The 17,712-nt window shown below is 36.3% G+C and overlaps 1 protein-coding gene across 1 annotated transcript in view; it reads left to right on the forward strand.

Annotated features, from left to right (window-relative positions):
* Positions 1-3,275: 3,275 nt before the first annotated feature.
* The window catches only part of DPP10 (dipeptidyl-peptidase 10 (non-functional)), a gene marked incomplete at its 5' end in the record, with an annotated part of 138,791 nt that continues 124,354 nt past the window's right edge, over positions 3,276-17,712 (forward strand). The window contains 2 exons of the mRNA XM_009081331.1: positions 3,276-3,423; positions 12,330-12,404. Coding sequence (XP_009079579.1) covers positions 3,276-3,423; positions 12,330-12,404 — 223 coding nt within the window. The remainder of the gene's footprint in view (positions 3,424-12,329; positions 12,405-17,712) is intronic.

A 17,712-nucleotide genomic window follows, 5' to 3' on the forward strand; every position in this document is an offset into this window, starting at 1 on the left:
TATAATATACACACACACACACACTACCTAGATATCTTTGAACTTTCCCTTTGTTAACCTGAATAATTTTAGCCATACCAACCTTGCATTTCTATGTTTGACTTCTGATCCAGATTTTCACTGACAATTCCTTAGCTTTCCTCTTTCCTCATTTCCCATTCCTGCAGTGTGCATTCCAGGAACTGGGCATTTTACAATGGTGTCCATCTCATCAGTGGTGTGTACAGAGGCAAGATCACCCTAGGACTTGTGACCTAGTTATGCTGAAGAATTGTGTCAACTCTTTTTGCCATGTAGAACAGTATTTATCTGTGTGAGCTCATAAGCTTTTCTTTCTATCACGGCTCTTCAATTCCACTCTTACAACTACAATAATGACCAGTTAGCCAGGTGAGACAGATCACGTGGTAGGAGTACCATGCTTTCATCTTTATATTGTTTAGTGATACTGTTTTCAATTCTCAGAATGTGTTTCCTGTTAATTCTGTTTAATGTAAGCTTTGGATGTCATAAAATAAATCAAATACCTTGGAAGAGAACTCAATATACAGTTTCAGCATAGTTGCCTCAATCAAATATAATACTGTCAAACTTTGTTTAACAGAATCTGTGTTCTGTAAAGTGCTATCAGGTATTATTTATATTGCTAGGCATTATTTTTGTAGGAAGAATCCTGGATTTATTGTGCCATTATTTTATTAGTCTGATGTCAGGAGAACTTATGTACAGGTTGTCTGTCTTCAGCTTTAATAAAACAGAATAAACTTATCAGTCATGCAATGCTCTGAAGTTTCCAAACTTTCCCAGAATTCGAGAACTATTACAGTTACGAATTTTTCAGTGAGTTGTTTTAAAAGCTGGTTTTATGTACATCATCCAGGGCTGGTGACTTGATAACTCAGCTTCTTCATATTCTCCTTTGCTCAAGACAGAATACTTTCTATTCTAGTGATGCCATTTGATCGATAATGTGACTCTTCAATGCTGCACATTCTACTACTCTTTGTTTCAAATTAAATGAGAATTTCTTTCAAATAAGAACTCTATTTCTCTCAATGTCTTTGGGAAGTGTTAGGGATCCCCAAACCTCCTTGTGGTGAAGACACCAAGATAATAAACAAACCAAATCCATCAGTTGTGCAAATGGACAATGCTAAGGACTAAGTATAATTTTATTTTGTAAACTTTTTGACCCTAGGTAACAAAAGTTTCAAAAGCAATATATGTTTATGGCTCTTGTTTGCATTTGAGCTATCATTGGAAAAAATCATCATTATGTTGTGTAACCATCAACTATCACATTATCCAGTCTGAGAAGCCATATGACTTCCATATTAATTACTGTGTTTACTTTTGAAGATCGTATTTGTGTTCAGTGCTTGCATGAAATTTTGATATAATCTTGGATCTGAGAACCTCCATGCATTTTGCTAGTGTTAATTTAATTTATGCCCTTCAGGAGTTAACCACTGAGTCCAAGTTCAGAGAGAGATATCATTACTGCCCACAAAGCCTGTCTTTTCAGGAGGTCTGACTCAGCTTTCCGTTCTTATTTTTTGAATAAATTTTCTTCTTGAGAACAAAGACTTTATATGTCATTCACAGTATTTGCTATTCTGAATGCTGTTTTGCACTGTGTGTAGGACTTGCAAGAAAAACCCTAGGACTGTGTATTTTATTCATGGTCTTGTTAGGAATTTTAATGGAAAGTTCTTTATTTGAGCGAAATGGTTTTGCTAGGTTTAGTTAATGAGGCATGATGCTATAAATTCTGTTGACCAAGCAGCATGTAGAAAAGCAGATAAATGAGAGACAGCAACATTCTGATACATGTTGGGTTTTTGCTATCATACTCGTCTCACCTGTGGGGCAAAGTGTGTTGCTCAGAGCATTGGTCATGCAAAACACTCTAAAAGAAGTTACAAAAGCTATAATGTTCTGTAATTAGTAACCTGAAACTAAATAACTTTCTACAAAGTGATACTTCTTTATATTCAAAATTAATATTTGAAATATTTTTCTTTAAAAGAAGTTGTTGTTAATTCCACAGGTCACAAGCTAATTTGCCTCCCTAAACACCAGCTCTAATAATACTGTCCTAAACTCCATCAATCCTACCCCACTTCCCAGTCATGGTCCTAAAATAGCTTAGTAAGCTCTTCAAATGAAGCTCCATTAATTTTACAGAATGTACCAGAGGACATTTGCTGGTGCTGTATATCTTGAGTTTCTGTGGAGTCAATTAAAATACAGCTACATTTTTCTGAACAAGCAAAGCATATTTTTTATGATAGCATAACCTTTTTCTCCAGTCATGTTTGCTTCCCACTTCATAAAATTCAGGGATCTATAATGAATTTCTCAGGCATTACTGAGGATTAGTAAAGTTCTTCTGTGTTTCCTTTAGGATTAATTTAGAACTTTCCTTATGCTTTCTACATTGTTACAATAAAATAGTTTCACTTCACTAAATATGTCTCTTACATGGGTTTTAAATAACATGAAAGAATCAGCACTCAATCTATTCAATCTCTTGTAGAAATAGTCAGAACCTTTTTTTTTTAAGCAATCATGACTTGTGTAGTAATTGTGTATTTCTTGGTAATTTTGCAGGTATTGATAAGAACAGAGACAAAACCTTTCTCATAGGACTGACAATTTTGTTGGGGTTTTTTTGAGGTGTATTAGATTATTTTTTCTCATGAGAAATTATAAATCAAGTGAGTGGTATAAGGAAAAAAATTATCCCACAGTGTTTTAAATGCTTTACAAATGGTCCTATTTAGCTTTAACCTTCCTTTGCTAACAGTTTACATGGCAATTTGGTATTCTGTGGCCCAGCACTAATCACACAGGATATGCACTTTTTAAAGAGAGTCATAACTTTGTCAATCTGGTTATCAGAAATACAAGATACTACAGATGTTTTGTTAGAATCACTTGTAAGGAGACATGTGAATATGGTGTCCCACAAAAGTTCTTTTTTTCTTTGCAAAACTTTACACTGGTATATGGCCCTTGCCACAGTGAATAGGGTCAGACCTTGGTGTCAGAGTGACAGGTGAGAGCAGTTTTACATTCAAAATTTCACTTCACTCACAGCAATCCAAAGCCATTGGGATATGTTTTTGCCACAGAAAATATTTCTATTTAAATGAAGTGATATTTTTGAGTGAGGTGAGCATGCTGTAGGGCAGCTCACGAGGCAAATCAACAAGATTGTGTATTGTAATAAAGATATTCTAATTAATTTAACATGCTGTTTTTCTCTACAGATGTATTAAATACTCAGTGTGTTTGCTAACTGTTTATGCCTTTGTCGTTGCAGATACAGCAGTGGTGTATAAAACCAGGAATGGGCATGTTATTGAACTGAATGTTGAAACAAATACAAGTACATTATTATTGGAAAATACTACTTTTGTAAGTAATGTGTATTATGTATTTCTTTCTTAATGGAAGTCTGCTAAGATTTTTCCCCATGACTGGAGGGTGAGAGTACAATGTATAAAAGTTACAGAAGGTATTTTTATGACCTAGACTAGATTGTATATAAATGAAAAGTATAATCCATTTCTCTGTCAGTGCACGATTTCTGGATGAAGTTATTTGTTGCTTTATTCAACCTACATGTAAATAAGCAAGATGTTGGAGGATTTGCTGTTGGTTTTAGTCCAATATGTAGTTGGATTATTCCCCTTGATCGGTAAATAGTATATATATGAGTGGTTTGCATGTGTTTCTGACTAACAGTAATTGCTAAGAATTACTTTAATACTTTAGTCTACATTTTCTTTTGCTTTGCTTGGCACTGTTATTCTCAGGGATACCACTTATATCCTCCCCTGTAATTCTCATTTATCAGGGTTTTGCAGCATAAATGCATGGCTTGTCAAACTTTCCTCATAAATGCTCCATACAGACCACTGGCTGTTATTGTTAATCCTTGTATTTTTAATTTAGTAAAATCTTTTGCACCTGCAGACCCAAAAGGATGACTCATTTTCCTCAGCAGTCTTTGGCAAAGGCTGTTTTTATTCGTGGTCTGTTTCTGGCCTTTGCTGATAGAGATTCCTCTTTTCAAAGCATAAAGCCTTGGGTGACCTTTATTTCTAATTCCTCAGACTAGAAAGAGGAGAGTAGATGTTCAGGAGGAAGAACTTGATGCTGACTTCCTAGGTCAGTGTAAAGATGAAGGAGAAGGGAGGAGAGAATTGTATTTTAATGGTGTGTGTGTGTGTCTCCCTTTCTGGAAGTTGCACCCTTCCATATGCTGGGATGTGTCTCAGAGTACCTTTTAGCCCAAAAAAGGATGTCAGACACAATTAAAAGTGAGTGATAAGGAGAATTTCAGTAAAGTACAAACCACAAAGTATTGCAGGAGCACTTTCCCTCTTATCCATGTGTGTGTTTGCCTGGCTAGTCAGACAATTAACTGTGTCAGGCCTGTGTTTTGCCTTTAGTGCATAACTTGAATACAAGCAGCTGCTTGGGCGTCCCTGGCTATAAAACGTGACTTTAATGACAAGACTTGAGTTTCCTCACAGACGAATTCATACACTTTTGGCTGCAAGTATTTGGCTCATGTGATGTAAAGTGTAATGCCAGCATGACAAGCTATTCAGGCCATTCTGCTAAACCAGCCTTGCCAAGTAATGATGGATTGGTGAGGACAGGCTGCTCCACACTGCGAGTGTCGCCTCTTTTCACAAAGTTGCTCTTCTCTGGGCTTTTCGTGGAACTGATTTATCCTTAAGTCATACAGACTGAATGAGCTCTAGACACTAGATATCAACTGTTAATTAGAAAATGTGGAAACTGATGCAAAATAGATAATATTCAAGCAACCATTTAAAAATTATGGTTGAAATAGAGAGACATAAAAATCTAAGTGTGTTTTTTCCTGCAAAGCTCCTCTCTTTACACAGTCAAAAGCCAAGAGTGTTAGAATTAAATAAAGTGAATTCCAGTAGTTATTACTCATATGGAAGTCTAATAAAAAGCAGAAAACAAAGCAGAAGGCTCAGTAAATTTGTTGGCGTATGTTTGGAAGAGAACAGTGGGAAATATTCTGCACTGAGGTGTCTGTTGACACAGTGGCCAGCAATCCTAACAGGAGATTATAACATTACAGAGGCAGGCTGACATCAGGAGCTGTCTCTTCTAAGCTCCACTGTCCCTAAATTCACACTGTGAATTGTAATCTTCTAAAGTTAGACACCTGGATCATTAATCAAACATTTGCCTTGCTTAGTGGCACATCTGCTTAATCACTGGTGCATAATTAGGATGGTGCTGGTTTAATGACTCTGCAGAGATGTCTTGTATTAATACAAAATACAGCACAGGTCCAACATAGGCAGTGGCAATGCAAGTTCCCTCATTCTTCCCTATCAAAGGGGTTTAGTCATGGAAGAGTCACCTGTCGATGGGAGTTATTAGTCTGATTTTAGTCTGTGTTTGCTCTCCTGTTTGCCTGTGCTCAAGCAGTCCACAGAAGTGGTAGAGTTTTCTTAGTAATGTTGATGATAGTTCATTGAAAACTGAACTGCAATGATAAACTCATTGTGAAGAACCAAGGGGCAAGTAATAGCTCTTTGTCAACGTGATTGGGCTATGTTTGAACCAGCAGCTCAGAAGAGATTTGGGGTTTTTCCCTCATTCCTAAACCCCTGAAGCAGTTTTCCACTGGATAGAGATCTTTTGCATCTTAGGGACTACCATTCTCCTGCAAAGTTCACATCTCTTATGCTTCTTTGTTTTGCTTATTGTCTAAAAGTCAGATATCCCTAGTGAGGAACTGCTGGCCTACTATACCATCAAAATAGCAGACTGCAGTTTTAAAAAAGAACATATGATACAGAGATAAAAGTTTTTTTAAAAAAAACCCTTTAAAATTACATTTTATAATAGCCTTGCATCTGGAAAGAAGAAAGGCTAGTGTTTTGTCATTCTAAGATGCCCACTTCAATTACATGGGGGAAGTATCTATCCCAGGTTCCTGAATGAAAGTATGTTTTTCAGTTTCATTAGGTTTTATTCAGATGTAGAAGAAATTCCTGCACTTCAGTTGTCCTTTTGAAATGGAATCCTTTTCTATAACCAATCTATTAGTAAAACAATCTGGCCTTTATATAACAAAACTCTCAGCAAAGCAGTATCATGAATTGCAAATACAGCAACATAAGTGAAATGGGTAGCTTGTAAAGCACAAAGAATATCTATTAACATCTCTGGATGTTATTATTTAAAGACCTTTTCTAATACATATTTGTCCTCTGAGGGTATTTGTGTAGTGCATCCTGTTTCAGCTGTCTAACAAACAGTTAATATCCTGAGCCAGTGGCATATAAATGTTAACAGCTGGAGGCTGGACAAGTCTTCTATTAAGAGGAGCCAAAAAAAGCCCTAGACATTAATCACTGTGTGGCATCCTGATGTTTGTGATGCTGCCTCGATACGTGATTACAATATGTTCTCTATCATCTCTCTGAGGTGCCTATCACTATGATCTTAAGTGACAAGCCTACCAGATTTTCAGCATTTAGCAGTCCTTATTACACATTACGGTTCCAAAATAAGTAACATTATGCCACGTTTGCCTAAGTCATTTCAGTGCTTAACAAGCATTTTATTTATTCCTTTTGCAATCAACTATTACATAAAGTCAGTTTGAGCAGGTTACCAGTTCACACACAGCTACAAGAGGTAGCTAAGCTGGAGAGGAGAACATGGAGGACCACATGGATTGTTTTGCTCAGGGGAAGTTGTCCATCTGGTCCCATATTTTACTTCTAGCTCAGCTTCTCTAGTCTGTTTTACTATCCTTAAACGCAAACCAAAATGAAAAAAGCAAACTCAGAGAAAATGTGCGTGGGGACTCTGTTCTGGTATGGAACTTTCCAAATGTGTTGAATCCTCTGAAAGAAACCTGTAGAAATTTTGCCTTCATTTCTCCCTCTTAAAACATGCTGCTATAATTATGAAAGTGATAAGTCTTTTATTAGCCCTCAGTTTCACTGCTTTTGTGGTGCATGCATGCAAAATTATTTGGATACCATTCATGCACCCTAACAAACAGTCCAGGATCCTCGGACAAAAATGAGTCTCGTGTAACTCCTTAAGCCTTTGGAGTGCAGATGATGGGACATCTTTTGAATCAAGGAGATGTGTTTTCAATACCTGATCATGCAAGTGTCATTGTTTTCAGTTTGCAAGCTCTAGAACAGGGTCTTGGAGTTACTGCAGTTGCCCCCCAGCTATATGTGCTGGACTCTTCTAACATCCAGCAAATCCACACTTACTTTTCCCCTTGATTTTGGTCCCTTTCCACAACGCTTCTCAAGCTCAAAGGGAAACTGCATCACGGTGCACAGCAAGCAATTGTTAGTGAGTTGCAAACCTGTTTCCTGAGGCTTGCTGGGAGTATACCCTGGAGTATGTTGTGTTGTCTTACTGTGGACCATCTTTTACACAAGGATGGAGGGAGAAGGATTACTTCTTGCTGCTTGCTAATGGCATCAGGAGGGTGAGCAGAGCAGGAGTAGTCTTGGCTCATGGATCACAATTAGTCTGTGGCAGCCCAGCTGTGAAAGCCCTGTGGAGGCCTTGCAACAAAAAGCAGAGAATGAGTGTTTTAGTCCGAGCAGAGCTATTGGCAGGGACTTTTCTATGGTGGTTTATAGAGCACTATTCATAAACAGCCCTTCTTGTTCTCTTCCTTTCGATAATTTCTTTTTGTTTTGTGCTCCCCACCATGACACCCCCTTCCTCTTTTGATGGGAAGCTCAGTGCAGCATCATAATGAAATTATGGTTCCTTTGTTGATGAATGTAGATTTAATTGCAACAGTAGTTTACATGCTTATATTTTAAGAGCCTTGCATAAGAGATTAATCAAAGGGTAAGTAATGGTAAATACATTAAATAACATTATATAACCACATAAATATTCGTAATTGTTGCAACACTGGACATTTTAATGACCCACACATGTTGTAAGTTGGTGGTTATGAATATTGTAACATTATCTCTGCTCTCCTATGCTCCTCTAAACGTTAAATAACCCTCTCAGCAAAACCTTTCCAGCAGAGGGGTTTTTATGAGGTAGAGTTTGTGGCTGCAATGCACCACTGTGCATCGAGGTGGGAAAGCCTAACAGATGGACAGTTTTGCAGTCCCTGTGGGTTGGTGGTGGCCACTGGTTTTTGTCCAGGTGAAGGATGTTTCAACATGTAAAATGCAGGGCACTGTCTCTAAACTGTCAGGTTGGGGTTGCTCTGTGTGGGATTTCTCTAAATAAGACTCTTAATGAGATTGTTGCTTCATTTAGTAAACAGTTAAGAGTTAACTATAACATGAATGGGGAATGGGAGGGGGAAAAAATCCGTGATTTACTGGTTAGAGGTTGTTTTCTAATAGGAGGGCAATGGTGCAAGACTCCTGTGAGCTGCACAGGTTGGGTCATGCCTATTTTTATGTCTTACAGTTTCAGGTGGGTTTGGAGAATTTGGTTCATGTTTTTGAGAACTACCCTTCCACAGTGTAGAGGTCAGCTTAGGTCATGTTTTAATGTACATTCATCTTTTAAACTGGATAGGAAACCTGACAGTTCACAGTTACAACACTTAGCAGTGCAACATTTTTGGATCTAGATTAAGTGAGTGGGTGACACAAGAAGTAGTGCATTAGGAAATGTAACCTTGCAAACCCAAGTTTTTCAACGGTCCAATTATTGTACATTTTTCACTTTCTGAGAGGTCCCCTGCTACAAGCCTTGCTCTTCTGCTGGGCTCCAGTCTCAGCTGCTCTCTCTCATCCCCTCAGTCCATCTTGTTTGAGTCACAGCAGTGGTAATGAAGGAGAATCCTATTGTTCCCTGGATTGCTGGTAGCACTCGAGGGAGCTGTGACATGCCAGAAACCTTCTCACTTACAGGTAGTATAATTCTGTCCCATCTGACTCCCCTTATTCATTGCCATTTGGTCAATGCCTGTCTCATAAGTTGAGCTGAATGCCTATGAATGTTGATGAACTCCCATACTTTCAGCTCCTGTTATACCATTAAGTTAAAATTCTGATACAGATGTAGGTGTCTGATACAGAGATGTAGAAATTCCTTAGTAGTATTGCCACCAAGCTTTAAAGTCACATTCCAGAGGTCTTGAAATATTTTATCCTGGATGACTAAGAAAAAAATTTAAAGCCTAAATGTGTGTAAAGGGAGCACTAAATGATAATTGGCAAAGGATGATAATAATAGGAGTGTGGAAGATGAAGGTTTATAGGGGAAACAGAAGCACAAGAAACTAAAGCAGGAGGGGTAAAACTAAATGAAAAAAACCTAAAACCAACAAATAAGTAAACACAACAGTGAAAATTTCTTGTAATCACTTATAACCTTGATGTATTATTTCACTTAAAACCATTCAAAAGTCTTTTTTTTTGGCTCAGAATTATACAACTGTGTGAAATAGAACTAATTTAAGGATTCCAGCAATTTCTCTAGTCAAATTGTTTTCTAGTTGCATACAGCTGATGGGTTTCATAGGGATTTCAAGTCTCGATGTGGCTAGGTAGAACAAGGGGGAAATAAGGAAATTCCTTTCCCTTTTTCCTTGTGTTCTGCCTTACCTCTGCTGTGGTTTGGAAAGGGATAAGGGTGTGTATGGAGTGCAGAGTGCAGCACAGTGTTGAATTACCCCCAGTCTCCTAACTAGCTGATACTGTGCAGTGATGCAGAAGGAAACTAGCCTTGTTTCTGCTTGCCTGGACTGTGCCTAATTAGACAGCTCCATTTCTCCCTTATTCAGAGCTCATTGGTCTAGAGCTCCATTTCTTAGAGATCAAGCACAACTAAACCATAGAGGCATAGTCATAAGGGGCAGCATTTGGGTCTGTCTTTCTGAGTGAAGGCTAAATAGCAAATTACATAGCAAGAAGCTTGAGATGTTGTGGATGTGCAGACACGATAGCGGAACAACCATCCTCCAGATTTCTGATAACAAGACACCTGAGGTTTTTTAATTCCCAATGTGTTTCCAATATGATATTTTCCCAACACTTTCTTTCGAACTCAAAAATGTGTTCTCCTCAGAAGAGAACAAACCCTTAGGGTCAGAGTCTTCATAATCCTCTACTTATTTTTAATGAGTAAATATATCAAATAATATATATATTAATAATAAATATGTCTAATCCCTGTAGTGAATGTCTCAATAGATAATCTCCAAGGATCTTGGTATGTCTCATCCCCTACAACAGGGACTAAAACTTTCTTTTAAGGCCATCACCAGCTGATCTAATCTCCTCAGTTGTGGAGTCAGACATCTGTTGGTTGATGGTAGACCTTAGTCATGGTTGTGTCTTTTGTTTTGGTGAGTTTACTTGCCATCTTGAGGCAGGAGGAATGAGTTAGGTGATTTTTTTTATATTTCATGTTGTTAATCTAGAAGAGCTTCTCCTGTGCATACTGCAAACAGGCAGTTTCTGAATTAAATTGACAAAATTTTGCTTGTCTTTAAAAAAAAAAAAAAAAAGCCCAAAACATAACTCTTAAGAAATTTTAGTCACTTTAATTCACTTAAATTGCTCTTCAATTCTACTAGAATTGAACATATATTTCATTAATGGCTTGATTATAAATCCAACTTAAATAAATGTCCTAATTATGTTTTTATGATAATTTAATGAAACCAGCATTGCTATCAGATTTGGCAATGAGCACATGATTTCTGCTGGTCTAATTTTTAATTTCTTACTTCTTAAGTGAAACATTAAAAAGTATGAAACAGCTTTATGCTCCTTTTACCAAGAATAATGCCATTATGCTAACAGAAAGAAAATTATTTTGGCAAAACCATTCCCTTCAATCAAGAACTTACATATATATTGCTCAAGACTAAGGTAGTGGGGTGATAATTAATAAACTGCTAGAAAGAAATTTCACATCTAATAGTGTTTTCAGTGAAGTGCCAAGAAAATGGAATGTTACTCATAGATTAAGATTAACACAGTCTCTGCTTAAAGATGTTGAACTCAAAAGTTAAATCTTAAATTGGGCACAAATGCACAAATTGCCCCAAATGCTTTCTAGGTTCAAAAGGATGCTTTTAGGGTCTTTCTTCTTTCCTCAAGACTACACCTTTATGTTTTGAATTTTGACACTGTCATGCTGCTGCATCAAACTAATACAGTTTATCTTCAAAAGTAATTTTTTACTTTTGATTCCTCTATGTCGCTTGATTCTAATTATATTACCTCGGAACATGATTTTAGTCTATATATCAAAACAGCATGTTTACAGTTTATTGGAAACTTTTTTTAACAATAACTCCTTGGCTACTCTGATTATATTAGTTTGTGACTTCTGGTTTGTGTTCCTTAAACCCCTGTTGAATTCATTACTTTAGCAGTGGGATTAGGCTACACAGAACAGGATGCTTAAGAAACAAGTAAGGAAAAGCCTTCCTTTGAAAAGTGGATAGCTCTTGTTCTGCATAGCTATTAGTTTGTTTTCATCTTGCAACTTTGTGATTCTTCCTATTTTTTTCTGTCCTACTTTTTCTATTCTTATGTAGTTTTTTTACTTTTCCATTTTCCTTTCATTCTGCAGATAGATGTCTTGAGGTTAATTTAAAATTATTTCCTTCAATGCCCTTTACAGTGTATTCTTATTTTTCTCATACATTAGATGCTTTAAATTATTTCTGACATCAACATTACCTCTTGATTAAATTACGGCCTAGAATTCAATTGGGTGTCATGTAGTCTTGGGTAGATGTAAAGCATTATTAGTTTTATAATGCTACCTTATGTTTCACTTTCCTCTCTGCTAAGAATTTTCTTTCATATAAGAAAGACTTTGGTGCAATTTGTCTTGCAAAATGTTTATCTATGTGGCACTAAAAGCAAAGCAATAGAGACATAGTGCACACCTATTCTCTTTCTTGTATGTTATCTTTAAGGCTAACCTAGTGATGGCTCTCTCTTTTAGTCATTCCTGAAGTACACACCAACCAAAGCATCTTCCTTCATCCTGTGTAAATGAATTGGTTAGAGTTGTTATCCTTGAGCTTAGTGCATGCAGTGATGATAAAAAATCTCATCAGCTATTTAGTGTTGAAGCTAGATTCTTCTGTTGCCATTGTATTGATACCAGCTAATTAGACTAAGAATGATTTGACTCTTTCTTTTGTGAAAATTGCAGCTATGTTCTAAATCAAATGTCTTATGAATAGGAAGTTCTTAAATCAGCTTTAAGAAAATTTGGAAAAAAGGATGTTATTCATTTCTTACTGCAAACTCACTTTTATTCTTACTTCATTTTAGGTAACATTCAAAGCATCAAAATACTCTGTTTCACCAGACTTAAGATTTGTTCTTCTTGCATATGATGTTAAACAGGTAAGTCAAGTATTAATAATGAAAGAGCCTCTAAATTAAAACTCTGAAACTCTTGTTGTTTTGTATGTTTCATCTGAAATTCTGCATAACATAATATGATTCAGGTACTTGATTTCTCTTCCCTAAACCTTCTGATGCAATGATGGAGAAGTATGGAATTAAGTGTGTATGGAAATATCTCAAGAGTCTCAGGTGAGGTGAATTGCCATGGCTATTGGCTTGGCATGCTGTTTTTTGCAGTAGATGCTTCATAACCCTTGAACTACTCTGTTACTAGCTGTTTATATGGAAGCCTATTTTTTGACATTCCTTATGTTTTAAACATCTATACAGGTCATTTATGGACTTTATGGAAAAAAAAATCTAGGCTGATTCATGTCACTGAGATTTTATTGTTGGCTTCAGTAGTGTGAAGGCTGATAGTCTGAAAGTCTCTTGGACTATGTAATGCAGTGTATTCTTTGTTTCTCATAGTATTTAGAGATTTTGTGGGCTATTATGTTGTTGAAAAGAGTTTCGATCAAGAATACCATGTAGAGCTTTATAAAATCTCTGAACACAAAGAAATGAAAATAGTTTTATGAAGTTTCCTCTGTGCATTTTGGAGTTTGTATAAAAAGTGCTATTGAAATATGAACTGTTCTTCATGATAGAACAGTTCTGGATTTATGGACTCAGTGGTTATTCAAGGAAGTTTGGGTTGTTTTGTTTGTTACAAAGGTGTTGATTTAAAGTGATTTGTTAACTTGGTATAAGATCCAAGTAAGGTTTTCATCTGCCAGTTCTAGTGGATTCCGGGTCAAGCTCTTTTCACCATATGCATCTAGCAAGAGGAAAGAGCTGCTGTTGTTCAGTTCAGTGGTTTTGTGGTGAATAGTTCCAGTTTGATTCCTGTCTGAAAAACACTTGCTTCTTGCTGTTTCCCCCTTGATTGCTTCTTGTTTTATGAAAGAGTTTAACAATCCCTCATGTTGACTTAAACTCCTCATTTGTTCTATTGAAGTTTTCATTTTGGACACTTGTTTTTGTTTGAGATTTTCTTAGCAATAACATATATAGCTGATATAGATAAAAAAGGGGAACTTGAAAGTATCCATCACACTTTAGTGCATCTTAATGTATTAACATCAGTGATGAATCCCTGTCCCACAGTAAAGATGGTCCATTAACATGCAGATGGCTCTTAATGCAGTCTGAATCTATCATTTCTCAATAGAACTCCCTTTCCATATTTCACTCTTGGTTTTATTGTAAAAAGGAACTTTTCCATCCTTTTACAGTCAAGTTAAATAGAGGAAAGAGGTTTGCAGCATTTATGTTTTCCATCTAACCGTTTCCTGTGCTCAAGTATATTGTCAAGAAGTAATTAAAATGAGAAATGGACAGGGTTTGGCAAGCAGTGTTTGGTGATTGTCCTAGATGTCTTTGAATGAGGCATGTGATGCTTACTCTCAACTGCTCCACCAGGCTCATGGCTTTCCAACCAGAGACATACTGTGACTGTTGTGTCTTCTAGAACTGATGGTGGTGGTGCTAAAATTCATAATAGCTGGATGTTGTCACTCAGATGTAAATAATACCCTGGAATGATACCACAGTAGTCTCTTAGCTCCTGAGAAGAATATGTTGCTTAAGGTGGAAGTAAAAAGAGCCACAAATCGTATAAACCAATTCATTCAGAAACTGCAAAGATATTATTGTGAATATCTGATAAAAAGCCTTTTTATCCTTCAAATTTTCTGATTCTTGGGGTATTTGTTAGGCTGGTAAGGCACTTCAGTTTCCTATAAATCTGTTGGAGGAAAGGTATGCAATGCCTTGGGAAGCCTCTATATTTCTTCATAACTAATGCTTCTGAAAAACATAAAGGTTGAAGTTACTGTTCATACGACTTGGGCCTTCTCTTCTCAGTTTTTCTTTTCTCAGACAAAGCCAGACTTAATGCATCTGGATAAGAGGAAATCCACCTGCCTATCTTATTTCTCCCCCAAGCTGTTAACTATAAATTCTTACATTTATTGACTATAAAATTAAAATCAATACTAAACAGCATAACTTAATTGGAGAGTTTCAAATCAGTTTTAGGTTCTTTCTTCATATCTCTTTTGAGTGTAACTTTTCATGAAATTGAGGTTTTGCTTATCATTATGTGTTATAACACATGGTTGAGTCTAATAACACCCAGTTCAAGGAACTGCAAGTTATTACAAGCATTTAGTTGATCTCACCATCTGCTAAAAATTGCCACAGACCTCTGGACATTACTACCTATGTCTGACCCTTATTTTTCCTTCTTTCTTAAGATGTAGGTGTTTAATAGTTTTGCTATGTATTTGATGGGATTTCTGCTTTTCCAGACTGTCAGGACTTTGGGTTTTTAAAATTATAGCGGTTGTTTTCATACATCGATCTCTGTTCTTTGTAACATACAGTAATACAGCTGGGACAGATTTATTAATCAACAGTTTTATAAATAAACTACTGCATTTCAGCTGAACAGATTGGAGGAAAATAGAGACAAATGCTTCTTCAAGACATTTTGTCATGAAATTGTAATTAGAAACAAGGTTATTTGGATGTTTGGATTAAAAATAAATGTTGAGTTAAATTAAATAGTTGAATATTTATTTTACTGTTGTCAGCGTTTTCTTTAATCTATTTTATGCTTGGAATGGCAAACTTTAATTAAATTTGCAGTTGTTTCAGCACAATTAAGAATGTCCTCTATGCATAACGGAACATAAATCTGCATGAGAATAAGCCATCTTTGAATACAAAAGTAATAATTGAATGAATCATTTACATCATGTTTAATAGAAGGAAGAAAACTATTTCCTGTGGCATAGCAGCTGGTTTGGTATAGCTCTATAAAAATAATATGGAAGAAGATTCTTTTGCTAAGGAATGCAAAGGGCTGTAAATTGATTTTTGGACATCAGGTTCCCTCCATCTCCATCCCAGCAGGTCACAGAACACAAGCTGGTGTTGCTGGCATAAGCCCTGTGGCTGTCTGGTGTGTTCTCTTGGAACAGAAGGCTCTGGCAATTGTAGAGGTACTTTCTACTTTCTATGCAGTACTCCATAGTTCTCCACATTTCTGAAATGCTTAGATAATTCTCCAAGTTTTTTAACTTTTCCAAAACTTCCATGGATCAGGTGCATTTAGTGTACGTGGTCTTTCTTTGTGTCACTCCCCATAAATTGGTTGGCATCACTGGAAGAGTCTCATTTTGCAAGGCAACAGATCACTAAGTAGGAACTAATTTGAGAAATGAACACAGATATTCTTGCTGATGTCCTGCCATCCTGACTCTTTTGGGACAGTGGGAACCCAGAGGCAGGGAAACTATTGAATGTATTGTGTGCAGAGAGGGGACAGTTTTGCAGTGCTGTATCTTTTTGATTTTCCTTTGAAGATTGTCAAGGTATGAGCAAAAAATGTGATGCTCTGAGAGGCAAAGTATCTAAGCCAGTTGAGATTTCTAAAGGAAAGGTTACTTTGCTATGGCTTTCTATGAGGACTGTGTTAAAATGGCATTTAAAATTTTCCTCACTCTTCTGGTGGTGTTATTCACAGCTACCAAAATCTGATTTATAGTTTTGATTAGAAAATTGAAATCAGGCACTCTGTTCTTGCATTAATGGTAAGGAATGGGGCAGTAAATTTTCAATTTGCAGAACAATGAGCACTGAGGTCCTAAGAAATTCTTTTACCCCTGGGTAAAACTTTGGTGTCCCTCAGCAGGAGCTTATACCTTGGACTCCACATGATATGAAAATAAGCTTTATTCCAAATATTAGTGTGTTTTTTGCTCAGCCATCATAGGCATGTTCTCCCCTTGCTCCTGCTAGAGTATAAAGTGCCACAGAAGGGCAAGTGAAGAAATAGATGAGACCAGTTCCTCTTTTTCCTCACTTGATTTAATAGTCCCTTCCTTGTGATTTTGGCTTCTTTTTTTTTTTTTTTTCACCCCTAGAGACTGTACTTTCCTTCTCCCTGCTTTCAAATCCCTTCCAAATCCCAAGTTTCAAGAATTTTTCCTACTTTATTCTCACTTCTATTAATAATGCATTATTTTCTGTTTTCAATACAAGATTAATGATTTGTGAGGTTTTTTAGCTCTTGGTTCAGAAATTTGCTTAAAAGCAGATTAAAGTTCAGCTCTAGTTTAGAAGTGTAAGCATTTATATAGATTCTAAAAAAAAGCAATATTTTCCTGAATTAGGACTTCAAACTGTAATCTTTTTTAACTAGAGAGTTTTCAATAAAACAATGTACTTAGCTTAAAGCACTGTGAAAATAGCTTTTAATAATTCTTATAGTAAGATCAGGATGAAGAACAACCCAATCCTTTTAAGAAAATAATTTTAGATACGTGAATATCACTCATTCAGTATGAATTACGAGTATTTCAAAAGTATATCTGAATCTTTTTAGTTTAACGTATTGAAGGCAAGAGTTCAACATAGTGTCTGAAGCAAAGAAACCCCAAGTTACTCCTCTGCTTTGTGCTGATGCTTGTTATCACTTTGCTGCTATAATATCTATTTTTAGAGGGTAATGATAGGGAGTACTGACCACAGTCTACAACAAAGGAAGGAGAAATGGCAACAAGTGACATTCTCTTCAAGCTGTAGAGATTGCCTGTACTCACTCACTTGAGTGCACTGAAAGGATCTTCAGGAGTTTGTCTGCAGATTAGAGGAATCCATGAGGGGAAAAATTCAATGAAGTCTTAAATCATGATTATCTATTCTGCATTAGGAGATTATCTTTCTATTAATTAGATGGAAACTAGATGTTCAATTGTCAGTAAACTTCTTGGTCAGTCCAAGTTAATGATTCAATTTTTGCTCTGCAAAAATTAAAGGATAAAGAAATTACCTTGTATTATGTCTTATTTTTAATCAAGACACTGCTGTTAACATGTGCAGGTGTTTCCAACAAGATAGTTTATACAGTGCTGATGGAAGTCTGATTTTGAGTGTTATCTGGAGTACCAGCTAAGGGTTGGAGACATACATGACAAAGATTAAATGAAATCTGTCGTCTAACACATGGAAACAATGTTTTTTCAACAAGATTATTTCATACAAAAGAATTACAAAAGGCTTTTGAAACCAGCGGTGATCTGGCCAACAATATTTTATGTAGCTCTCGTTATGAAGTAAAGATCTGATATCAAATTCATGCTATCAACTTTATCCTCCAGAAATGCATGCTTCTTTAGATAAACCTGTTTTTCATGTGTATTTCCATAGGTCCTCAGGGTAATCTTTCATCTTCATTTTGAGATGAGTCCAGAAG

This window comes from Acanthisitta chloris, unplaced genomic scaffold, assembly GCF_000695815.1.
Source record: "Acanthisitta chloris isolate BGI_N310 unplaced genomic scaffold, ASM69581v1 scaffold25798, whole genome shotgun sequence".
In the NCBI taxonomy this organism is placed as follows: Eukaryota; Metazoa; Chordata; class Aves; order Passeriformes; family Acanthisittidae; genus Acanthisitta; species Acanthisitta chloris.